The 24,984-nt window shown below is 46.1% G+C and overlaps 1 protein-coding gene across 6 annotated transcripts in view; it reads right to left on the bottom strand.

Moving 5' to 3' along the window:
• Nucleotides 1-4,468: 4,468 nt before the first annotated feature.
• The window catches only part of Rbm10 (RNA binding motif protein 10), a 32,147-nt gene continuing 11,631 nt past the window's right edge, over nucleotides 4,469-24,984 (bottom strand). The window contains exons 2-23 of one of the 6 annotated variants that reach the window (XM_063280282.1): nucleotides 19,469-19,652; nucleotides 17,693-17,926; nucleotides 15,788-15,857; nucleotides 13,991-14,064; nucleotides 12,352-12,438; nucleotides 10,334-10,394; nucleotides 10,042-10,218; nucleotides 9,499-9,656; nucleotides 9,228-9,325; nucleotides 8,978-9,065; nucleotides 7,788-7,971; nucleotides 7,551-7,690; nucleotides 7,318-7,435; nucleotides 7,143-7,234; nucleotides 6,878-7,042; nucleotides 6,064-6,213; nucleotides 5,896-5,961; nucleotides 5,630-5,818; nucleotides 5,470-5,544; nucleotides 5,105-5,211; nucleotides 4,898-5,027; nucleotides 4,478-4,814 (exon numbers count right to left, since the gene is read on the bottom strand). In XM_063280282.1, the coding sequence (XP_063136352.1) occupies nucleotides 4,689-4,814; nucleotides 4,898-5,027; nucleotides 5,105-5,211; nucleotides 5,470-5,544; nucleotides 5,630-5,818; nucleotides 5,896-5,961; nucleotides 6,064-6,213; nucleotides 6,878-7,042; nucleotides 7,143-7,234; nucleotides 7,318-7,435; nucleotides 7,551-7,690; nucleotides 7,788-7,971; nucleotides 8,978-9,065; nucleotides 9,228-9,325; nucleotides 9,499-9,656; nucleotides 10,042-10,218; nucleotides 10,334-10,394; nucleotides 12,352-12,438; nucleotides 13,991-14,064; nucleotides 15,788-15,857; nucleotides 17,693-17,926; nucleotides 19,469-19,652 (2,773 nt within the window). In that variant the 3' untranslated portion in view covers nucleotides 4,478-4,688. Of the gene's footprint in view, nucleotides 4,815-4,897; nucleotides 5,028-5,104; nucleotides 5,212-5,469; nucleotides 5,545-5,629; nucleotides 5,819-5,895; nucleotides 5,962-6,063; nucleotides 6,214-6,877; nucleotides 7,043-7,142; nucleotides 7,235-7,317; nucleotides 7,436-7,550; nucleotides 7,691-7,787; nucleotides 7,972-8,977; nucleotides 9,066-9,227; nucleotides 9,326-9,495; nucleotides 9,657-10,041; nucleotides 10,219-10,333; nucleotides 10,395-12,351; nucleotides 12,439-13,990; nucleotides 14,065-15,787; nucleotides 15,858-17,435; nucleotides 17,509-17,692; nucleotides 17,927-19,468; nucleotides 19,653-24,984 lie in introns of those variants that run through there. The other 5 variants (XM_063280281.1, NM_152861.5, NM_001414396.1 and 2 more) reach the window with 5 other exon arrangements.

Here is a 24,984-nt window from a genome sequence, read left to right on the forward strand (position 1 = left end):
ACATTTACAACAGGAAGTAGTGAAGGAAAACCACTGGAAGTGAACTGTCAAGAATCTAAGAATTAATGCTAGAAGAGCAGCCCAAGTCAATAAAATGGAAGCAGAGAGGAGGGATCCAATTCTGGACTGATTTCAAACTTCTTTAAAAGATTTATTTATTTGTTTATTTATTTATTTATTTATTTTTATTTATTTATTTATTATAAGTACACTGTAGCTGTCTTCAGACACAGCAGAAGAGGAAATCAGATCCCACTACAAATGGTAGTGGTTGCTGGGAATTGAACTCAGGTCCTCTGGTAGAGCAGTCAGTGCTCTTAACCACTGAGCCATCTCTCCAGCCCCTGATTTCAAACTAAAACAGGCTAAATTTAGTCAGATTTGGGATATTAAAAATAAAGACACTGATGACCCACCAAGTTTCTGGCCTGTGTGACTGGAAGGATAAAATTGTCATCCACAGGCACAGGGAGCAAGACCAAGAGTTTGGTTTTGCCTGTATCGCACTCAAGATGTCTGTTAGACATCCAAGGAGAGATGTTGCTTTAGAGAAGAGTTGAGACCAAGCTTGGTGGTTCGGACTTGTACTATCAAGATTCTGGAGGCTATGGCGGGAGGATTGCTGGAGAGTCTGAGGCCAGCTACACCATTATGTTTCAGTCTGAGCTATTTACTGTGAGACTCAAAAACATCCAGGTAAATGCATACAATTTTAATATTTGGGAGGCACAGACAGGAAGATCAGGAATTCAGGCCATTCTCCATGACAAAGGAAGTTATAGGCTATCCTGGATTGCATGATATCCAATTAAAAAATAAAACAGAAGAAAAATCATAAGGGTTGAAATTCACAGGATGTGAATTTGAAGACCAGAAGATCTGGCAATTGAAACCATGCGAGTGACTGGGTTTTTGTCTTCAGTTTTGCCGGTGGAGATGCATTGAGGATATAGTGTATGTTGTATATACAGCCATATTGCATATACAGTAATTGAAGCAGAATTTAGACTTCACAAAAGCAAGTGGAAGGGCTGGAGAGATGGCTCAGTGGTTAAGAGCACCCAACTGCTCTTCCAGAGGTCATGAGTTCAATTCCCAGCAACCACATGGTGGCTCACAACCATCTGTGAAGAGATCCGATGCCCTCTTCTGGTGTATCTGAAGACAGCTACAGTGTACTTATATATAATAAATAAATAAATCTTAAAAAAAAAAAAAAGCAAGTGGAAGCCAGGAGGTGGTGGCATACACCTTTATTTCCAGCACCCAGGAGGCAGAGGAAGACAGATCTGAGTTTGAGCCTGATCTACAGAATGAGTTCCAGGACAGTTGGGGCTATACAGAGGAAATATCTTTTTTGAAACAACAAAACCAAAACAACAACAACAACAACAACAACAACAACAACAAAGCAAGGGCATTGGTTATAAGAGACAACTCAAGACAAACTGAAATTGGAAAAGTGTGCAGGATTGGGAGGTAAGAATACCATGCCATTTTGACCCCCTCTAGTAATGTGTCTGTATCTTCATAGCCTCCTCGAGACTTTTTTTCTTTCTGGAACCCTAAGAACCTTTAATATATCAACCAGAACTTTTCCTCCCTGCCTCTTTGCTTTTCCCAATGTAGTCTTCGTCATCCTCCGATGCTCAGGCTAGCCTCATACTTTTGGGCTCAAGTAAGCCTCTGGCCCATCCCAACTTTCCCTCATCCACTGCCCCAGTGGCTGGGACTACAGGTGTATGCTACCATGTTCAACTAAAGCCTTGTTCAAAATGGTGTTCTAGGGGTGGCATTATAGCTCAGTGGTAAGAACACTTATATAGCATGGGTTCAACCTCAAACACCATAGACACAAAATAACAGATTTCTGAGAATGAGAGGGATTCAGAAAGTCGAGATGTGTGCATTTCCTCCTGCCTCTAAGGTCTGACATGTTAAACCCTGTTCTCAGCAGTGGCAACAGAGTAAGAAGCAAGACAGACAAAAGTCTCTTACATCATGGTGCTTTTGTTACAATTCAAGCAAAAATAGAACAACAAATATGGAAACATAAGACTTTATATGACTACATGAGTTGTGAAAAGTAGCACAATGGAACAGAGGGGAGGTTCAAGAATTTTACATGGGGAAGCCTGGGCAGACCTCACGAGGGAGGGACTGCTAGAATGCTCAGATTGTCTTTGATGTTCCTGGCCTTGATGCTTTTGAAGATTATAGGCCTTTTTGTAGCTCACTCCTGTTTGGGTTTGTCTAACGTCATCTGACTTGGATAGGGAACTCAATCAGATGATGCTGTGTCTTTCCTACCCAATCTTTTTGGAAAACAGAATTCTAATATACCATAAAGATGGTACCTGTCAGGTTTCTATCCTGTACAGTTGCTATTTTTTCCTCGGTACTAAGTACATTTTGGGGACTGGAGAGATAGCTCTGTAGTTAAGAGCACTGGTTGCTCTGAAAGAACTGAAGCTTGGTTCTTAGCACCTTCATGGAGGCTCACATTTAGTGCTCCATATTCATGAGTTCATGCACAGATTCAACCATGACAGAAAATATTCAGGAGACAGTTGGCAGGATCAAAGACAGCACTGGGTTGTCCCCAGTACCAGACAATAAGTGAATAAAAGAACTAGGGGAGAAATTACATTTCACAAACTTTTCATTCTTCATTCTCTAATTAAAATTGTTTAGCTACTTACAGAACATATATGTATTATATCAGATACTACAAATCATCCATGGTAATTTTAAGTATATACAGGTTCTATACAAATACTCTTTACCATTTTTAAAAGACTAAATTTTAATTATATTAAGTACACTGTAGCCATCTTCAGACACACCAGAAGAGGGCATCAGATCTCATCACAGATGGTTGTGAGCTTCTATGTGGTTGCTGGGAATTGAACTCAGAACCTTTGGGAGAGCAGTCTTAACTGCTGAGCCATCTCTCCAACCCCATACTCTTACCATTTTTGTATAAGGAACTTCAGCTGATCATAGTACCACATGTCTGTAATCTCAGCACCTAAGAGGTAGAAGCAGGAGGCTGGAGAGATGGTTCTGAGTTCAATTTCCAGCAACCATCTGTAATGGGATCTGATGTCCTCTTCTGGTGTGTCTAAAAAAGCTAGTGTACTCATATAATTAAAATAAATCTTTTTAAAAAAGAGGTAGAAGCAGAAGGATCAATTCAAACCCATCCTTGTTTACATATCCAATCTAAAGCCAGTCTGGTTGTGAGACCTGTCTCAAAAAAAAACTTCAGGTGGAAATCCTGGCATTTTGGCTCAGGTGTTAGGGAGCAATAATATACTGAAACCAACTTTTTGTCAATAAGGGACATTTTTTTCTTTTCCTTTTTACTTTGGTAGTCTTTTCCTAACTTGCTGTATAGTCTATGTATAATACAATAAATGCCATCTCTATCTCAACCCTGTTCTGGCAGCTACTGTCACCAAATTGTTTTGAGTTTCACATTAATGGAGTCATCGAATATATGTTCCTTTGTGCCTGACTTTTCACCTAGTGGTACTGGTGAGGTTCATTTGTTGATACTTGACTACCAGTATTTTTTTCCTTTTTGCTATACTTCATTCTACAAAACATCAAGCTTGTTTGTTTTATTGGAGTCTTGGACTAGCTGGGACTATTACAAATGTAACTGGTAGAAATGTGTATATAAACCTTTTGTTAATGTATTTTCATTTGTGTTGGCTAGATACAGAATTGCTGGATCACAGGGCACATGCATATTTAACTTCATATGAAGTTAGTTTGCCATACTGTTTTACCCTACAGCCTTTGAGGTGTGTGGGTTCCCTGGGGATCTTAATAGGTTAGGGATTCTAGGTTAGGAAGGAAATAGTAGGCCTACATTCCTAGCTTGCAGCTCCGCTCACTGGGGTTTAGAAGGCAATGCAACTTTCCTGTCCCACTACATTCAGAGCCTCTGCCAACGGCAGAAACATAACCTGGGAATCACAGGTTGTAGGCCATAGAGAGTGAGGCACTATGTTTACAGTTGTGGACGAAGAGAACAAAAGTGAACTTGAATGATGCTCATGAAGACATCCTTGGGCTGGGGATTAAACAGGCAAAGATTACTGTATCCCTTTGGGGTCATCAACATGTTGAGGGTATAAGGACAACCAGGACTTAATAACCTACTGTGTTTTACATAGAGATGCCTGAAATGTCTCCAGCCCAGAATGGCAAAGCTGAATTTAGGCACCACAGGCTAAGAGCAGGTAAGGGTTAAGTGAGGCTAGAGGACTGCAGATTCCCAATGCAGGTTCTGAACCAACTTCAGGTCTCTGACAAGGGATGGCCCATAACAAGAACCTTGCCAGTTGGGGTTGCTGGCTAGATATTTGACAGGTATTTATAGTCACCACTGCCATCCAGCCTAGCCTAATAGCTGTTTATGCACTCTGTGCCTGTGGAAAAAACATGAGAAAGTAGTAATGGAAGATGCAGGCTTTTTAGATTTTATTACAAAAGAAACATGATTTGAGCCCAATTTCCCAGCAAAAGTCAGCAACTCCAAGTCTAATTTGGTGAGGGCCTCTCTGGTTGGGCAGCAGGCTGGTAGATAGAAGAGCCTTCCTCAGACCATTCCAGACCTCATCTTCTCTGTCCCTGGATGAATACCCCTTGTCTGTAGAAACTGCTTTCAAAGTTGTTCACTGGGCTTCATTGAAGCGGGTCACCATTGTCTTGTGCAGTGTCTCCTTGTAGGATTCTGTTGAGGTGACCCCATAGGAACTTCCCCGGGCACCCAGGCCAGAACCTCGAACACGTGTTTGGGCCTGTGTAAGGGAAGCAGGTTTAGTCAGGCTGGTAGAAGTGCACTGGAAGTTGTTGGGGATGAGAAGGGCTCATAGAGACTCACTTCAATGGGTGTCACAATGCCCTGCTTCTTGCGGCCCAGACCACTGCCTTCTTTCCAGCCCATGGCCTGGAGCATTCGACTACCAATGTTGTCACTGCCTAATCCATCCCGAGTGGGCTGTTCAAAGTCCCTGCAGGGAACAGCATATAGTGTTAGTGGTCTGCCAGCAGCAACCCCACCTTACCTGGTACCTGGCCCTGCACTCACACAGAGGCTGTAGATATGCCACCGTACTTCCTCCGTTTGGGCTCTGGTGGCTCAGGGATACCATACTTCTCTCTGCGTTCAGCTGCACGGTCTCGATACTTCATTTGCTACAAATTTACGCATGTGAAGATGTTGGAATTGGCTGTTATTTTCAGCAAACACAAACATGGATGGGTAAGGGGCCATGCAAGTCTCTTTGTCTGGCCTGGTCCTTGATCCTGAGGGTCAGGACATGATGGAACGGGAACTAGGAAGAAGCCTCACAGCAATAGAGGGCTAAGGAACTTTCAAGTCCCACTGGCTGGAGGAACAGGAACTTGGGAGGGGACAGACAAGATGGAGCCAATGAGTGGGTCACATCTTACCTCCATGTCATTCTTTTCTAGTGCTTCCAATTCATTTTCTGACAAGTGGGCCCGTCGATGAATCTCAAGGTTTTGCTGTAAAGGGGGACAGGATAGAGTAAAGCAACTAGGCTCGGCTGGGCTAGACACGGGCTATCCTACCAACTCTCTCCTCAATCACCTTGTGGAGTCCAGAGAGCTGCTGGTGCCGGATGAGCGCCTCCTTGCTGGGAAACTGGCGGCGGCAGAGCAGACAGGCTAGCTTCTGCCAGTCTGTGAGCTTTTCTTCCCGCTCAGGACCCCCTCGCTCCTGCTCCTCCTCACTGTCACTCTCTCCACTATAGGCTGCCACCAGCCCTCGAGGTGGGCTCTGTAGAGGGTAAGGGTGGGCAGTCAGTCACACCTGCTAAGATCAGGGACCCCTACCCCTTTTGTCCTGAAACTTACAGGGCGGTCATCACTGGCCAACTTTGGGAGATCCATGCTGGTGTGCTGTCTTTCAGCTAGTGCTCCCTGAGGCAGAAGAAACAGAAATTCAAAGCTCCACAGAGAACCCTAAAGAATGGTAAGAGAACCTAAAGAATGGTGGGGTACAGATGGATAGTTACAATATACCTTCTTCTCAAGGATGGCATAGCCTGCATCTGCAGTGGCTGATTCCCGCCTTTCATCATCTCGTAGAGCACTAATAGGCTGGAAGCTGTTTTTGAAGTTTTCTTTTTGCTTGTTGAGACTGCGGGCCCACCGCTCCATGTCCTTGGCAATCTAGGGGTTAAGGGTTGAGGTTACAGTTTCCAGAATTCCTCAAGCTTGGCTCTCTACTTTCTCACCCATGGCCCCTGCAGCAAGAACCCTTCCTGCTCTGTAGCTTCAAATCTGTACCTCCTTTGACTTTCCTTTATGATGGAATCAACACTTTCATACCCATACTGCTTTTTTTGGTCAGTGATTGTCACAGCAACAGAAACCTAACTAAGGCATGTGACATCATGTCACATTAATGTTTTGTGGTTTTCCTGGGGCATGAAACATTTTGAGAATCAGGTGGAGAGAATATTTATTGTTTGCTTCAATGCCATACCTTTTCTCCACAGAGACTGAGGTTCCTTCTAATTTTTCTCTACTAGAAAACCCTGCAGTGTTTCTTCTCCTACTCAACTCCTTATAGGGTATGAGAATTTCTCTGGGATCAATACACATCTACCACCAGCATGAAGGTTCCTTTGTAGGATAGAGAAACGCTGTCAGAGTTCACTCAGATGGTCCTGCTATAGTACCCTCAAAAGAGATCTAGCTCAGGAGTACTGTCTATCTGAAACAGTTACTATCCCTGTCCATACCTACCCACCACCCTTCTTTCTAAAGCAGGTGAGAGCAAAAAGTGACAGAACATAGACTCCAAACAACCAGATGATGGCTGGAAGGTCACCTGTTGGGCCGTCTTCGTCTTATGCTTCTCTTTTTTCTCTTTTCCCTCCTTTGATGATGCCCCTGTGTCCTTATGTCCATCAGCAGACTGCTCCAAGGCAGGTATGTAGGTCCGCCGCTCCCCATCCCAGTATAGGTACTGCTGACTCTGAGCATTGTAGTAATACTGAAGGAGAGAATGGGAAGAGGGGATGTGAGGAAGTATGTGTAGAGGTAGCTACCACAAAGCCACACTCCAGTTTTCCCTAAGCTACCCTATCACTTACCTGGGAGTTGGGATCATAGTATAGACCAGTCTGGGGGTCATAGTAGTAGCCAGATGTCTCATCATATTGGTAAGTAGAGACATCAGGAACAGCTGTGGGGAGCAAAGGCAAGGTTGTGGAATTCCTCTCTGTTTAGAGAAGTCCATACCCTTACCCACAGGCTATGGATACTCACGGTACTGGCTGTAGGACTCTGGGGCAGTGGGACTGGTGGCCGGTGGTAAGGCAGAGCTGGGATGAGTAGGGCTCTGGAGCTCAGACTTGAGCACAGCAGGTGACATGATGGTATATGACTACTCATGGGTCACATAAGGGAACAGGACTCAGTGTCTGTTAATACCACCCTGCCCACTCAGGATGCACCTTGCCAGCCTACCAGCCTCCCCAGAGTACCAATGCCATTCTCACCTGGCTGTTGGTAGCAGTGCCCTGGCCACTGCTCCCCTCAGCTGATTGCTGATAGAGTCCAGGGGCAGCACCAGGCTGGGCTCGAGAGAAAGCCTGCAGTGACACAGAGTCTGTCCCACCCTCAAGGGAGGTCTCAGGACCTGAAAAGAAAACCAAGGAGAATGAATGCCCATGAATGTCAGAGCATATGGCCTCTAGGCCCCACAATTAGGCTCAGCAAGAGAGGATGAGGCTCACCTGCTCCAGATGTGTCCCCTTTGGTCCCAGTCATGCCAGGGCCCTTGGTATTCTTAAGGTAGCCATGGGCATAGAGGGAATCTGTTCCCTGGCTGCTGCCATAGCCCTCATCCTGTTGGTAGTAGCTGTAGTCAACTGGTGGCTCCTCGGGGGCAGCCCAGGTACTCTCCCCACCCTGGGAGGCCTGAGGGGCAGAAGAGAGATCATTAGATCAGGAGGGAACATAAATAAAGAAATCTGCTAAAAGTACCCGTCCCTACATGTGGAGCTAGGATTTCTACCTGACAGAAAAGCATGTAGTCTTAAGTAAAAATCAAGGGGTCCTGGTCATAAGAGAACAGTCACAAGAAAAGAGACAGGAAAAGGCTACATGTCCAAATGTACACTAGACTGATACTGATAAGGTACATGTGTTATTTACTCCTCATACCAAGCAAGACACTCTTAATCTCTTCCCTTTTGTTTTCCTTTACCCCCCCCCCACCTACACCTATGTAGCCCATGCTGGCCTGGGACTTTGGCAATCCTCCTGCCTCTACCTCATAAGAACTGGGATTACAGGTGTTTATCACTCTATCTGGCTCCCAAAGTACTTTTTAGATACTTATAAATTCCTTTTTATTCATGGCACATATACTTAAACGATGAATCACACACACACACACTCAAAGAATATGCAACATATTAGACCAACTGAGAACAATTAAAAAAAAAGTACTCCCCAACAGCATAGACAACCAACCCAGGGAATGCTAGCAAGAAAAGTGCAGGAGACAGGGATGGAGAGAGGACTCAGAAGACAGGTTCAGTTCCCAGCACCTATATGGTTATTCCAAGCATTCAAAAATCTAGGTTGAAGGGATCAGACACCCTCTTTTGACTTCTGCAGGCACTGCACATACACATGGTGCACATGCATAGGTACAGGCAAAACACTCATACACATAAAAATAAAGTAAAAACAAATCTTAAAGAAGAAAAAAAGTCTAACAAGTGACTGGGAATGACAGAAGGGATGGAGTAGGGATGGATCTAGAAAGGCAGGAGTAACTGAGTAAAGGTAGGAAAGCCTACAACACTTGTAACAGGGCACAACAGTTTGTTAACAAGTCTACTTTGTTGTTTGCAGAAAGAATACAGAAGGGTTAAGAAAGTTAGATGCCAGGGTGATGGGGGCAGAGGCCAAGTACCTGTGAGATTGCCCACTGGGCAGCAGCAATGGCAGTGCTGGCCACAGAGGCAGCATTGATGCGACTGCCTTCATTGGAGGCCATATCCCTGGGGAGGACAGTAGAAACTGGAATTGAAACAGGGACCCCCAAGGTACACGGGGGTGGGGTGGGCTAGGGGGATACTGTGAAACAGGGACCCCCAAGGTATAAGAGGGGTGGGGGCAGGGAGATGGGGGGAGCTGTGAGGGAGCTTAGGTGGGGCTCTGACCTCTTAGAGCCCTTGGCAAACTCCACGTTGATGGTCTTGCCATCGATGGTGAGCGGAGGGTGTAGGGCCTGAAGGATCTGTAGCAGCTGGGCTGCTTCCTATGGGTGGAGAGGTGGCAGGGACCGAAGGGTCAGGCCCGGGGAGGCCCCCCGGCTCCATTGCCCCATTTCCAGACTGGGACCGCGGTGAGGGTGGGGTAAAGGTCCCCCCTCCCTACCCTGGGGGCCGGGACCATGGTTGCCCGGCCCCCCCCCTGTGCCGCCCTCACCACGATGGTGGAGAGCTGGATGAAGGCGAAGCCTCGGTTCAGCTGGGTCTGCTTGTCCTTGATAACACGAACATTGGAAGAGGACAGCACCGCATAGGGTGCTAGGGCCCCGAGGATGGAATCCATAGTGCTGTGTGGGTTCAGGTTGCGTAAAATAATGGCTGTGGGAAAGGGTCCAGTGTTAGGAAGCACCTCTGATAGTCTGTTCAGGCCTACTTAGAGATCCCTGTTGCTTCCTGTTCTCTTGTTTCTGTACTCATGTACCCTTTGCTTCCTCTCACTCTTCCTCTTGAATAAACTCTGCTTGTCAGCCCAGGTGTCAGCAGTCTCTCAACTACAGGAACCCTCTCAAATAGCCCTAAAATCAGTGTGTGGACAGTTCCTCCCTCTGCTCTCTCTCTCTAGCATATATCTATCCCCACACCAGGTACAAACACTCTCCCTCAATAAGGATCAAGCACTGTTCATTACCATTTCTTTGGCCTCAGAGGTCCCATACCAGATGCCCTAGGGTATAAAGGAAGGGGGAAAGAACAACTGACTCACTGTCATTGGCATTCTCGGAGCTTGGCTCTGAGCCCTGTGACAAGGCTTGCGAGGTCAGCACTCCCTGGGCCTGGTAGGGCTGCGGCAGTGGGAGTAGGCCCTGGCTTAGCTCCCGCCCACCCAACGGTAGTGCCTGCTGATCCAGTCGAGTGCCAAGGGGTAGCTTCTGCTCTGCTTCTGTCAGGAATGGTGGGAGATATGCTGATGACAAAGGTGGAGGATGCACGGCTGGTCATACTCCCCAGCCCTCACTGGCCTTCATGCCTCTTGCCACTCCCATGTAGTAGCTCACCTGATTTGGGCACACCGCATTTGAAGCACTTCTCTCGGCGCTTGAAGTTCTGGACACCACACTGTGAGGCATAGGCCAGGGGGAGTTAACAACATAATAATCTCGAGGAAGGGAACTTTGAAGGTCAGGGGTGGCACAAGTTTTGGAACTTTATTATCTTCGATCCTATAAACCTCTGACAACTGGTTCCCAGCACCAACCTTCCTTCTTCAGCAATCAGCAATTTTCACATGCTATAGCAGTTGCCTCCCTTCTCTATCTATCTTCTTGGGACTATCAACTCTCAGCATGTTATCTCACAGTCCCTTCTTCCTGAGACTGCTTACCTACCAGAAACTTTCACTGTTTCCTAAGGAAAACCAGCCTCTTTTAGTCAGATTCATTTCCTTCCTTATTGCTAGGCCTAGGCTGAATTCTGCTACTTTCAGCTTTTTTCTTCTTAGACATTCCAGCTACCAAAGACCTTGTTCAGCTTCCATGACATTCTATCTCTGTTCCAGTCAGTTACTAAGCACTACTACTGTGTCAGGCCCAACAACATATGTTCAGGGCAGTCTGTTTCAACTGCACTGACAGGAGTTAGGGGCAGAGAATGGGTTGAAAAGGCCACAGCTTATTGAGCTGGGCTTCATAGAAGCAGGGAGGTTAGAGCTGGGAAATCCAGAGGTTTAGTCTTGCTCGGAGGGACTAAGAGACTTTCTATAGCTGGGGGTGGTGGTGGTGGGGAGGGGCATGTAGAGAGAGAAAAACCAAGGCTGGCAAGAGAAGACGGTGACAGTTAAAGGAGAGACTTATGCTAAAAACTAGTAATTTTAGGCAGAGAATGTAAGGGACAGTCAGAGCTACAAGTAAAGGTGGAGAAAGGGGTGAGGCTAACATAACAAAAGGGCTCTGTGGGAACTAGATGGGAGGGTTAGGAATTGGCAAGAACTCTAAGAATAGCAAAGGAAAGTGACTATTCTGAAATGCAAGTGACAGGATCTGGTAACTGAAAGACATGTAGAACGAAAAGGAGAACACAAAGCAAACACCAGCTTCAAGGAAAATATGAAAAAAGATAAAGTATCAGTATCATTTTGTCCTTCTCCCTCCAGAAAGGCTGAGCACCTATATAAAGATGACAGATACCACTCTCCCACTAACCAGACTCATCAGGGAGAACACAGGGTCCTCCACTAGCTTTCAGCTTTCCTCAGACTATAGATAGGGCTGGGGAGATGGCTCAGCGGTTAAGAGCACCAACTGCTCTTCCAGAGGTCCTGAGTTCAAATCCCAGCAACCACATGGTGGCTCACAACCATCTGTAATGGGATCCGATCCCCTCTTCAGTGTACTTATATATAATAAATGAATAAATCTTTAAAAAAAAAGACTATAGATAGCCCCAGGAGATGGGGCTGTAGAATCACAATGCTGACCTCAGGGCAGACCTAAGGCCACCTAAGGAAGGAGGTGGCCCTGTGAGCTAAAAGCTCATGCATGGTTCCACCTGAGCCTTCGTTTCATTTTTAGGGAATATGGTGATGATGAGACAACCTGCAGGGACCTTCTGTATCAAGGCTGAGTTACCCTCAGAACATTCTGCTTCTTTTCAAAGGTAACGGCAACCACTTACAGACTTGAATGTGGGCCAGAAGGCTTTTTATGTGTTACTTTCCCATCCACATTTCATTCTCTCAACACCTAATTAGCGTTTACTCACTTAGGATGAGAAAAGTGATATAGGGATAGGAAAAGCACCTTGACCAGCATCAAGGCAGACCTGAGACAGTCTACAAGCACCATGGCTCTGAAGCCCATGTCCTATACAATGTGTGTGTCTTGTGCTGTCACTTATGCTATTATTTCTTTCAATTCAATTGGAGCTTTAGGCAAGGCTGTGTTTGATGAGGACAGAGCCTAAATGACTGGGGTTAGATAGCCTGTCTCCAAGACTACACTTTCTCTGACTGAATAAGCTGTTGCTGCTGCTGGAGCTGACTTTCTCCCCAGCACTGGTTACCCATCCACCCCTGTACCTTATTACACAGCCAGTCCTCATTGATCTTGGGCTTGGGGTCGCTGTAATGCATGGATACCTTCTGGCCCAGGATGTTGAGGGAATGCTGTGGGAAAAAGCAGAACACAGTAAGACCTAGGTAGCAGTGCCCCACATACCGTTTCAGCAAAGGAGAAAAGAGTGAGCGAGCCCTTCAGCTGGATGGATGAGGGACAGGGAATGAAGGGAGTTTGGAGAACTGATGGAGGGAAGAAGGAACGGAGGGAGGGATGGGGGGAGCGAGGGAAGGAAAGCGCCACAGCTCTCAGGGCGCAGCTGTTTGCTGTTTACTCACAGGCACACACACAGGTGCATACACATACACATATATGCACATGAGTGCACACACATACATACACGCACACGGACACACATGCACAAATGCACGCACAAATGCGCGTTTGCACGAGCACACGTGTGCATGCGCGCACGTGTGTACACACACACACACACACACACACACACACACACACACAGTCAGGCACATAGTACTTGGTTGACCAACGACTGTTGAGTTGGGAATGCACCCCAAGTTGGCCCTTGACAGTGCCAGGCCATACCCAGGGCCAGCACTATACAGGCTATACTAGGAATGAGGGGAGATGGGCAGGGAAGAGAGAGGAAGGGAGAGAAAAAGAGAAAGAGCGCACGAGCGCTAATGCTGGAGAAGGGGAAAAAGAAAGCCAATTTAATAGACGGAGATTTCCCGCCATGAGGCCACCTTCCCAAGGCTGGCCGGGTCCTGGGCCTACCGCACTAGCCTATTGACCCGACCCACAGAGCCGGCCACAGGGCTGCCTCTGCCAGGACCCTCCACTTCACCATGGCTGCCCCTTCCTCCCCTAACACTTCTCTCTAGTGCTCTATACCAGTGACAGGATAAGGTTGGGTAGCCAGGTTAGACTCTTGAGTCTTAGAAGGTCCCAACGCAGTTGAGTTGGGACCTAGTGCCAGGCTAGGGGAGCCAGCTCCCTCTACTGCTGACAGAGCACAGTTCATTATTGAGAAGGTAGAGGTGGAGCCTCCTGTGGGTGGGGAGGGTGCTGTGAATGGGAGGGGCCAGTGAATTGAGCCCAGGGTGTCAATAAAACTATCATACTTGACTGGAACTTTCAACCAAAAGTAGTGCTGTCCCTCTGCATGGAACTCAGAGGGCCAAATTCACATGCAGGAGAGAACTGGCAAAACAAGTCTTGCTAGTTTATGTGCCAACATCTGTGTTCCCCCAGTGACAGGACTTCCAGTGGTCCTGAGAGCATAACCAAGTTCTGGCTCTGCTGACTCGGGAGCAAAAGGGTCCTGCTGGGGTGTGGGAAGCTAGGAAAGGAACCCCCTGGCAGTTCTTTCTCTGAAAGCTCAGCCAGGAGAGGTGAGGGAGCGCTGGTGCCTGGCAGTAGGAAGGGGGCCAGGGGATGGTGTTGAGACTGGGCCCCAAATGGGAAGCCCAGTGGGTAGTGAGAGATGGGAAGAGGAAATAGTGGGGGTCAGGAGGGGGGGAGAAAGGGGCAGGGGTATGGGACACAGGGCAGGGAACTGTGTCCATAAGATTCAGGCGATGGGGAGCGCTCGATTATAAAGTAGTATTTGTTTGGGGGGGGGTTCAAGTGCGGCAAAGCAACCTGATTGGCTTCCATCCATCGTGTAGCGTCCTGCAAGTGACTAAACTCGACGAAGGCGAAGCCCCGGCTCTGACCTGGAGACAGCATTCAGATACAGACGCAGTGGGTTAGTCAACAGCTTTGGACACACGGCGTTCCCGGGGGCAGAACCCGAGGGGAGAGGACCAGGGGCAGAGAGGGAAAGGGGGAAGAGGAGAAAGGAAGAGAAAAAGTGATGAGAGAAAGAACAGGGAAGGCAGGAGTCAAGGTAGATGGTGGGGAAGGGCAGGAAAGAGGGAAAAGGGGAGGGAAGAAAATGAAAGCATGAGTCAGATCAGTGTAAGTGTGTAATGAGATGGGTCTCAGGCAGTCTAGTTAACTTGGGGTAACAGATGGAGAACTGAGAGGGAAGGGATACAAGCAGAGATCTGTCTCTAGAAGAGGTTGCTTTGACTCCATATAGTCCAGAGTAAACAACTCATGGACAAGCCTAAAGCAAGGCCAGGAGGCGTCTTGAAACAGGTGTTTAATAAAAAGAGCAAAAGAGAAGCCAGGCTAAGCTGGTCTATGAGGCTATTGGGGGTTCCCAGCCAACATATAGGAAACTAGGGGTGGTTAGGAACACAATCTCAGCTTAACCTTGGTGTAGGGGAAGGGGATGATAATCGCTAGGGATTCACTTCAGTGCCACAGTGGGGAGACCATAGCCACTGACAATCAAGGTTCTCCTAAATAGGCAGATGGTGGCTGGAGCTGGCCAAGAGGATGTTATAGGTAAGAGTCAGCAGGTACCTAGAAGAAATGTCCAAAGTCACTGAGAGGCCATACCTGGGACGCCTCCTTAGGGAAAGAAACACAGATTCTGTGAGTGATACAAGTAGAGTAAAGCAGAGCAAGACCTACATGTCACTGACACAGACTCCAGGCCTGGCCAGGGCTGAGAAAGGGCTTGAGGCTTAAGGTTGTAGGAAAGTAACTCTTTCAGACAGTCATGAAAGGAGGTTTTAGATGTGGGGGTCTGGAGGGGCATGCTTGATCTCCAAAAGAATCACCGACAGGGTGCATGGGAGGATGGAATAGTATAGGGAAACAGGCAAGGGAGGATGGAGAGATGGAGGAGGTAGAAGGAGGAAAGAGAAAGAGACTGAGATTGAAGGAGAAGCCCAGGCAGAGTGAGGCCCCACTGTGTCAGCCTTGGGGAGCCTGGGCAGTAGTCCTGCAGAGACAACACCCCCCACCCTGCTAAAACCCCAGGCCAGCTCCAAGCAGCCTGCAAGAGGGAGGGAGGGAACAGGTGAGGCCAGAAAGTTCTGGCTGCTCCTTAGGATACACTTTCGATGAGAGCCATCCCTGCCCTCCCTTTCTTGGGACATATGGGTGGGTTCATGTCAGACCTACTTTTGGTTAGAGGTTGTTGTCAGAGGGGAGGAGACCAAGGGGCAGAGGAAGGAGGAGGAAATGAATGTCCTGGGAAGGGTTACCACCTCAGAAACTTAAAGTCCCAAAGAAGAGGTTTTCCAGAGCCTGGCTCTGACCTTGCTCCTGGGGAGTAGTCAGCTCAGCCCAGAGCTGCATCCCCTTCAGGACAGCAACCCTGTAGAGGCTGCTGGCTGGAGCTGTGAGAGTAGGGGATGAGAGAGATGAGAGGGTACCCCCACCCCCGCAAGCTGCCCATTCCCAGCTGTAGCAGGAGGGAAATAGGGAAGGGAAGGGAAGAGAGAGGGAGAGGCAGAGGCAGAGGCAGAGGCAGAGGCAGAGGGAGATTTGGAGGCTCAGGCTGGCCATCAGAAGGGGAGGGCACTGGGAACGAAAGCTCACCTGAGGATTTGTTCCGCATCAGCCGGACCTCTCGTGCTTGGACACCATGGGACTGCAGCTGGCCACGGATCTGTTCAGAAAATACAGAAGCGGGATAGGTTCAGCAAAGAAAGTGGCTGAGTATGTGAGGCCAACTCAAGGCCTCTGAGCCCCAAGGGGTCATGAAAGAAACACACACCCACATTTGAGCATGCACGCACATGTACACACACCCACACACATCCACACCCACACACCTACTTCCTCTACCTCTTTCAAAGCTTTCCCAGTAACAACAACTGCAGCCTACACTAGTATTCAGTCTCGCTTCCAGTTCTAGACTTGCAGAAAGTGAGTCAAACAAAGACAGAAAACATAGTACAGAATAAAAGATGGCAGCAAGATGACCCCCAGGGCACAAAGGCAACAGGAGAGCAAGTGAGGCAGCAAATCAGGAATGGTGGGCAGGGTGATCTGACAAGAGGCTTAGTAGCAGCCATGAAGCATAGAAGCTAGAATACAATTCTTGCCCATCACAGAGGAACTGCTCCCTCCCCGTGACTTGTACTAAAAGCTACTACCTATGGCACAAACAGTAAACAGGGAAGGACAGGAGCCGGAGCCATTCCAGCCATGTCAGGAGAAATTTAAAGACAAATAGCACAATGGTTGATCTGGACAGCTTCCTGAGTTAATGAACCTGAGGAACACTAGAGAGGCAACTTAAGAGCCCAGGTGAGGCAGTCTCTAGGCTGGCAGTACCTCTTTTGGTGAATGGGGAGTTTATGCCAGACACTTTTCAGTAAAAGTCTCTCTCTGTGCTTCTGGGTATCTGCTCTCTACCCGGGTTAAAAAAAAAAAACAAGAAATTAAGTCTTATGCACATAAGTACGTAGGAAGATGAAAAGTCAAGATACACAAATCTTATCAAGATTGCAAATAATCAGGGAGGACTTGTAAAATATCAACTTGGACTCTGGAGTCCAGCAGTCCAGGTTTAGACCCCAACTCTACTCTGCCACTTGCTGGAACATGAAGCAAGTCACTTTGCTGATTGGGGCTATGTGGGACTGACTACAATGTATACCTTCCAGAAAGAGCCTCTTTGAGGATTCAATCAGCTTGGCATGTGGCCTACCCTGCCATAAAACCACGGGTAATGTCAACGATCAGTCCAATCCTGAAAGCCCTCACATTTCTTAGGTGGGATTACTACTGTTAGAAAATGGGCAGCTGCCAGGCTTCCAAGGAAGCACTGTGTAGAGAACTGACTAGGGGTGAGGGTAGAGAGAGGTACCAAAGATCAGGGAGGATAGTCAAAATTTAACTTGAGTAATACTCTTGCATTTTGAATGTAGCTTGCCATAAGACATCTGCGTGAGAAGGAAACGAGTGAAGAGAGGAAGATGGAAGGCAGAGAATGTCACAAAGGCAAACAGCTTGAGAAGCTATCAAAGAGCCACCTTATGGGCAGCTGTGGCCAGGCTGTCACTGCTGACAAAAGGGGAGGAATATGGAAGTTCAGAAAAGCCCATGGGCCCTAAGATCTCACTCTCATGGGTTTCTGCCATGAAGAATACCAGACACTGGGCCTGGCCTCCATTCACATATACAAAAAGGGTGAAAGCCAATGGAATGTGCAGGAGAGATGTTCTTCTCTCACACCCACCAGCACCGGACACCCACGGCTACTGCCCCTGGGCCAAGCCAGCCTGTCTGCTGCCTTCTTCCCTTCCAGACCAGGAACTGATGGGACCATCCTGGAGGATGGATAGTGCTGGGGGACAGGAGCTGGTGGGGGAGAAGAGAGGAAAGGTGCTGTGGTTGGTGGCAAAGGATGGGTGGAGAGAAGCTGAGGGCCCTGGAGGAGACCCAGCCTGGACTCCTGCTTTGCCACCTGCCCAGGGCCATTGGGGGGGCACGTACGTCATCCTCAGTGGCTGCCTGTGGCAGCATCCTCAGCATGACGATGTTACTGGCCTTCTCCTCCTCCTCCTCCTCCTCATCCTCCTCCTCCTCCTCCTCCCCTTGCTCGGTCCGATAGTCCTGGTCCCGATAGTCGCCGTCTCTGGGGAAGCCTGGCGGGCCAGTGGGACTGTGCCTGTGCCGCCGCCGCCGCCTACGCTGAGTCTCGGAGCCCGGGGAGGCCTCGTAGGAATCCTGGCCGACAGAATGAGATGAGAGACACCAGACGGGCAGTCAGTCTGGGTGGGCCTAGTGGTTGGCCGCTGGCTCTCTGAGACAGGCGGGCTCTGAAAGCCAGGGGTGGGCAGGCGGGCTCCGGTTAAAGGCTCAGGCTTTTTAAGGCTGCAAATGTTCCACAGGATACTTTTAGGAGCTGCCTTCAAGGAATGGCAGTACTGGTGTGGAGGAGGAACTCCCAAAGGCAGGCTGACAAAAAACACTGCTTAAACCTCCTTGGGATAAACTAGCCTGGGGTCAGCAAACTAGACTTTGCCTTCACTGTCTTCTTTAGGCAGCTCAGCTGGTGTGTGTACAATTGTTTACTGTGCCACTGAAAAACACCTGTCTCCTAGAGTTCCCAGCTTAAGGTTGGGCCCTGGAACCAAGCCAGCGTTTCAGAAATAGTTTCAGATATGGGCCTGAGGCAGCCAGCAGGAGTTCATGGGCCATTATGCTCCCCCTTTGTCCTTGGTCCTCAGGCCTAGAAAAGTCTTTGTTTACTATGAGCTTCCTTCACACAGAGTGTGGTTGCTGAGTTGTTAGTTGTTATTCAACCTACTAATTTCAATACTAAACAGGTCAGGCATGACCCTACACCCTCCCACCTGTAGGGGACAGGTCCAGACAACTGGATGTTGTGTTCTACACTTGTCAATGGTCCATTCACAAGGTCCACTGTACCCATGGAGACATTAAAAGATACTGCTCAATTGCAGGCAATGGAGAAGCCTGGATGCCTGTAAGCCCTGGCTAACCAAACAAAGCTAGTAGTTTACCAGGGGAATCTTCAAATAGTCCCTCAAATACCCAGAAGGTAGAAGATAGTTTAAATACAATTTCTCCTCAGGGCTGGGCTTACAAAAGTATACCCTTTTCTATCCTACTAGACAGAGAGCTACTTGCCTACGTGCTTGCACTAGGTCTCTGACTGGTCCTCAGACTGAAATTCCCTAAGACAAGGGTGCTTCTAACCCTCAGATGTGGGTTCTCTCATAGTGAGCATCATGCCTTATCCTTTAGGTTAGAGGTTAACTACCTACATGGGACTGACTTCCCCAAAGATCTTTTCCTTCCTTTCTGTCTAGAGGTTTTGTCAAGACCAGAAACAGTGTTAGCTTCCCAGAGTTGTATGGATTGGTTGATAATTTTGTTCTCAGGTTGTCCTCTCAATCCTAGATACTAGGTCCCATGGAAAAGATCCTTTTGAGTTCCCTAAATTGGTGCAGTATAGAGGTTGCAGTGAATCCAAGGCCAAAACTGAACAACAGGGAAGAAGGGAAAGAAGTAGTGGCTAGGAGCCCTGAGAAATACAGAGTCAAGCAGTGTGAAAGCCAGGGAGACCCAACTCAGGAGAAGAGCCCTCAGAGAAGGGATCAGGGACAGACCCTCCCCTAGGTGACGCAAAGCAACTGAGTAGTCCAAAGGCACAGGAGCAGAGCGCTACCTACACCTGGTGCTGCAGCCAGACACACAGGCCTTTCAGGAGCATTGCCCCCCAAGGCCTGGCCTTGCCCTCACCTCTGCACTTTGCTCTTCAGATGAGTCGTCATACTCATGCTTGCCTTCCTGACTGCCATACTCTCGTGGGTATGAACGATAGTCCATGTCTCTATAATCATGGTCTCGGCTGCGGTTCTCTCCACCATCGTCCTGTGAGCGGTCAGTAGCTCCATACCGGCCAGTTCTGTCACCACGACCACCTCTAGAAGGATAGGAATTAGAAAACCATCTTTTCCAAAAAGCTCAAGATATGGAAGTCAACCCACAACCCTCTCTCTACGGCCTCAGTCTCACTTCATTGCATGGGCTAACTATCACAGGTTTTTTTTTTTTTATTTATTTATTATATATGAGTACATTGTAGCTGTCTTCAGACACACCAGAAGAGGGCATCAGATTTCATTACAGATGGTTGTGAGCCACCATGTGGTTGCTGGGATTTTGAACTCAGGACCTCGGGAAGAACAGTCGGTGCTCTTAACCGCTGAGCCATCTCTCCAGCCCCTATCACAGGTTTTTAAAGCCAAGTCACTTACTGCCATCCTTCCTAACCTCTAGTCCACATGTACATCAGGTGTAGTTTCCTGACTGAATTCTTCACCCCTACATAGGCTATGTGTCTGCAATCCAAAAACCCAAACATGAATACTATCTATGATAAAGTTAATCAACCCAATCATATCATTTGCTTTAGTAATTTTGCCTAAATAAACACATAAACACCCAAATATTCATCAAGATCCCACCAAGCCTACAGGGTAAGGTCTCTGCAAAACTCTATCTGTCTGCCCTTTGCACGTCACTATCCACTTCATAGCCATCTTGCTAGAACTAACAGCTCTTCAGTTAGAAGTACTCCAACTGTGGAGCTCTTGTGAAGGATGTGAGTATTTGGTGCGCAGATTGGGCAGCTCATAACTGCCTATAATCCAACTCCAGTGTCTTCTTCCAACTTCTGTATTCATACACACACACACCACACAGAAGCACATACGCATACTTAAAAATAAAAATTCTCTAACTATAGTTAACTATAAAATAATTACATCAAAGATGACTTAATTGTAAATCTTTGATGAGTTAAAAGATAGTAATATCTTTAAAGATTTATTTATTTTATGTATATAAGTAGCTGTCTTCAGACACACCAGAAGAGGGCATTGGATCCCATTACAGATGGTTGTGAGCCACCATGTGGTTGCTGGGAATTGAACTCACGACCTCTGGAAGAGCAGTCAGTGCTCTTAACTGCTGAGCCATCTTTACAGTCTGATAGTAATTTTATGGATATAGGTCAGTAGTAGAGTACTTGGCTAATATATGAAAATTGCTGGTTTCCATCTCAGACTGAGAAAAATTACTAGGTCTGTAGTCTTAGTTGCTCAAGGTACTGAGACAAGAGGTTTGACCCCAAGGCAGCATAGTGAGACTCGCCCACCACACATCTAAAGAAAATTGGGGTTGTGGATGTAATAAAGTGGTGATGCATATGCCCTCCACATAAAAGGTACTGGGTTCTTTTTCCCACATCACAAAAAAAAACCTTAAATGACTTAAAGGCAAGTTATAGGAAATGATAGAACCTGCCTGCTGGACTCACTACCTTACTCCTCAAAGCTTAATACACAGGGGTCAGTGGTGATGATACCCGTGGCAGTGCATACCTATAATCACACACTTGAGAGGTGCAGGTAGGAAGATCAGGAATTCAAGGTTAGCCAAGGTACAAAGTGAGTCCAAGGTTATAAGAGACTGTTTTTAAAAAACAAGTATTTAAAAAAGAACCAATTCATGTTCATTTAAAAAGGAAATACGCTATTATGGCTTAGACCACCTACCTACAAGACCCTGGGTTTAATATCTAGTATTGAAGGAAAAAAAAAGATGTAAAAAAGAGCATGGTCAAGCAAGAAGAATGAGGCCGATTACAAGAATGCAACAAGATTCCACTCATGAACAGTCACACATTAGAATGTCTATTACTGACACCACTCTTAGACTACATTATTCTAATGACATTAGCTAAAACAATCATGTTAAGGGGAAGGAAGGAAAGGCATTAAGAACCATAAAGGTGAGGCCCAGGATGTCGGGCGACACAGAAAAACTGTCTTGAAATGCCAAAAATCAAAACCAAACCAACCAACCAACCAAACAAACAAAAAAACCTATGAAGGTAAAAATCACCATTATTTGTGGCCAATGAGAATAACTCTGCAAAGCGTAAATGAATCATGTTAAAAAAAAAAAAAGGAAGATTAGAAGTACTAAATAGGGTATACAGTTCCTAACAACGCATTCAAGGCTTAAGTTCTAACTTCAGTACCCCCAATACTAACAGCAATGTGATGATAAAAAAAAATCAGGGGCTAGAGAGATGCCTCAGTGGTTAAGAGTACTTTCTGCCCTTCTAGAGGATCCTAGTTCGAGTCCCTGTATCCATGTTAGTTGGCTCACACTCACCAGGTGTGATACCCACTTCTGGCTTCCAGGGGTACAGGCACACATGTAAGCATACATTCACAAAGACACACATAAATTTAATAAAGATTCTGGCTATAAAATTAATATACAAAATACATATTTTGTTTATATTCAAATAACCATTGTTTAGAAAACAATGGTTTTAGATTTTACATCTAAAAGGTTAAATATTGGGCTAAAGAGATGGTTCAGCAGTTAAGAGCACTGACTGCTCTTCCACAAGACCCTGGTTTGATTCCCATCACCCACACAGTGGCTCACAACAGCATATAACTTCAGCTGCTTTGGGATCTGTATGCGCACATGCAAACACATACACAGAAATGAAACTAAATCTTTAATTATTAAATATCTATGCACATGTAAAAACTCATGACTATTCTTTACATATATGATTTACTTACATACGTATCTACCTTTTGTTTGTTTGTATTGGGGTTTTATTTTCTTTTTTTTGAGACAGGGCTGTGTGTGTAGCCCTTGCTATCCTAGAACTCTGTAGAGTAGGCTGGCCTTGATCTCAAAGATCTGACTGCCTTACCTGATGAGTGCTGGGATTAAAGGCATGAGACACTGTAACTTGGTTATTTATTTTTTTGGTATTTATCTGAGGCTGATTTTGAACTCACTATGTAGCCAAGACTAGCTTGAAACTCGGGGTCCTTTCTTTGCCTCTTAAATTCTGGGATTATGGGCATGGACCACCATGCCAGCTTGGATCAAAGATGTAGATGGAAGAAATTAAACCATAAGAGAAGAAGTTCAAGGGCCAGATGTAGTGTCACATGCCTATAATTCCAGCCTTCAGGAGGTTAAGGAGGGAAGATTTTAATTTTGATGCCAATTTTGGGTTATATTTAAAAAAAAAAAAACCAAAGGGGATGAGGTGGAGTAAGGAAGAGATGGCTTAGCAAATAAAGGTGCTTACTGCCCACCTTGCAGTCTAACAATCTAAGTTCAATTCCCAGAATCTACACGAAGGTGGATGGATAGAACCAATGCCACAAAGCTGTCCTATGACCACAACCAAATGATTGGAGCTAAAGTTCCACAATAGAGCACACACCATGTCTCTTATGTACAAAGCCCTGGCTGCAAATCAGAAAAAGAAATAAGGAACAAAATAAAGTCTTCATCATCTTTTTTTAAAAAAAGATTTATTTATTTATTTTATGTATATGAGTATACTTCAGACACACTGGAAGAGGGCATCAGATCCCATTACAGATGGCTGTGAGCCACCATGTGGTTGCTGGGATTTGAACTCAGGACCTCTGGAAGAGCAGTCAGTGCTCTTAACCGCTGAGCCATCTCTCCAGCCCCTTAATAATCTTTTATATGTTCCACCCACTGAGCTAGACCCTCAGCCCTACCCTTAAATGGGAAAAAGTAATAACCCAGATCCCAAGGCATAGAAAAAAGATGATTTAATTGAACTATATAAAAATAAAATATTTAAGATTATCCACAATCACGAGCTACATTTAAAAACAAACAATACAAAGAGCTAGATATGCAGGCCTATGGTGATTAGCTTGCACAAAGGCCTAGGTCCTGTGACCAGCACTGAAAATAAAAAAAATGAATTAATGCAAAGAAGTAAACTGGAGTGGTGATACATGCTGTAATCTTAGGACTCAGGAGGCTGAAGCAGAAAGATGGAAACAGTGAGGCCATTTTCAACTACAGAGGGACACCAAGACTCAAATAACAAAAGTTCAAACAAGTAAATAAATATAAAAGAAAGAAAACATAGTCCAGAGATTCATACCTGTAATCAAGCATTCAAGAGAGCTGAAACAGGAAGATCATAAATTTAAGGCCAGCCCTGGAGAATTTAATAACTAAAGGTCTAAGGACATAGTCAGTGGCTGAGCTATATCCTTAGCCCTTACCACTTTGGAGTTGGCATGGTTTTTTGTTTTGTTTTGTTTTCTTGCTACAAAAGTATTTTACACGTTCTAGATAGGAATCCTTTATCAGATACCCACAGATTGTTCTCCCATTCTGTGAGGTTTCTTTTCATCTTGAGTGTCTATTGATGTGAAAGTTTCTAATCTTAATAAAGTTAAACTTATTTTGAAGTATGTTTTGACTTACAGAGAAGTTCAAAGATAAAAGAACCCCAAATAAACCTCTGCCCAGCTTCCCCTAATACTCAGAGAACCATGGTACTAAGTCAACTAAATAACAGCTTTCATTGGGATTTCACCAATTTTCTCATACCAGCATGTCATCTTGTAAGATTTATTTTTATTATTGGTTTTTAAGTGTGTGTGCATGTATGTGTACATGTGAGTGTAGTTGCTGGTGAAGGCCAGAAGCATCCGATTTGCCTACAGCCGGTGTTAAAGATGGTTGTGAGCCACCCAACATGGGTACTAGGAACTGAACTCAGGACCTCTGGAAAAGCAGGAAGTGTTCTTAATCACTGAGCCATCTGCAGTTATGTCTTGTTTGAAGGATGTCAAAGTTGTCTCTGATCTGTGAAAGGTTCTTTTGTCTGGTTTTATTTTTTTTGAGACACAGTTTCTCTGTGTAGACATAGCTGTCCTTGAATTCAGAGCTGTTTGCCTCTGTCTCCCAAGTGTTAAGGATTCAAGGCGTGCACCACCACCACCACCACCACTTAGCCTGTGAAAGGTTTTTAATATACAGAAATTCCTCTTTATAGTTATTTTTCTCTTTTTAAGAATTGTAGTGGTTTTATTTGATGTGATCTTTTAATGAGTCTTAAAGTTTTGGGGTTTGTTTTGTTGAGAAGCAATAACAAAAGTTGAGTTCTCCGGATTATCAATTAGCAGGAGCATGACTTAGCTCTGGTGATGTTAACCTTCATGTGGTTAAGGTGGTATCTTTCATTTTTCTTACCCACATAAGTTTCCAGGGACTAGGGAATATAGCTCAGTTGGTAGAGTACTTGTGTACATGTTCAAAGCCCTCAGTTTGATCCCTGTGTAAGGACCAAGGATGGTGGTACTTGCCTGTAAGCTCAACAATTGGGAGTCCAAGGCAGATGACCATAAGATGCTCCTTGGATATATAGGGAA

Source organism: Rattus norvegicus, chromosome X, assembly GCF_036323735.1.
Source record: "Rattus norvegicus strain BN/NHsdMcwi chromosome X, GRCr8, whole genome shotgun sequence".
Lineage (NCBI taxonomy): Eukaryota > Metazoa > Chordata > Mammalia > Rodentia > Muridae > Rattus > Rattus norvegicus.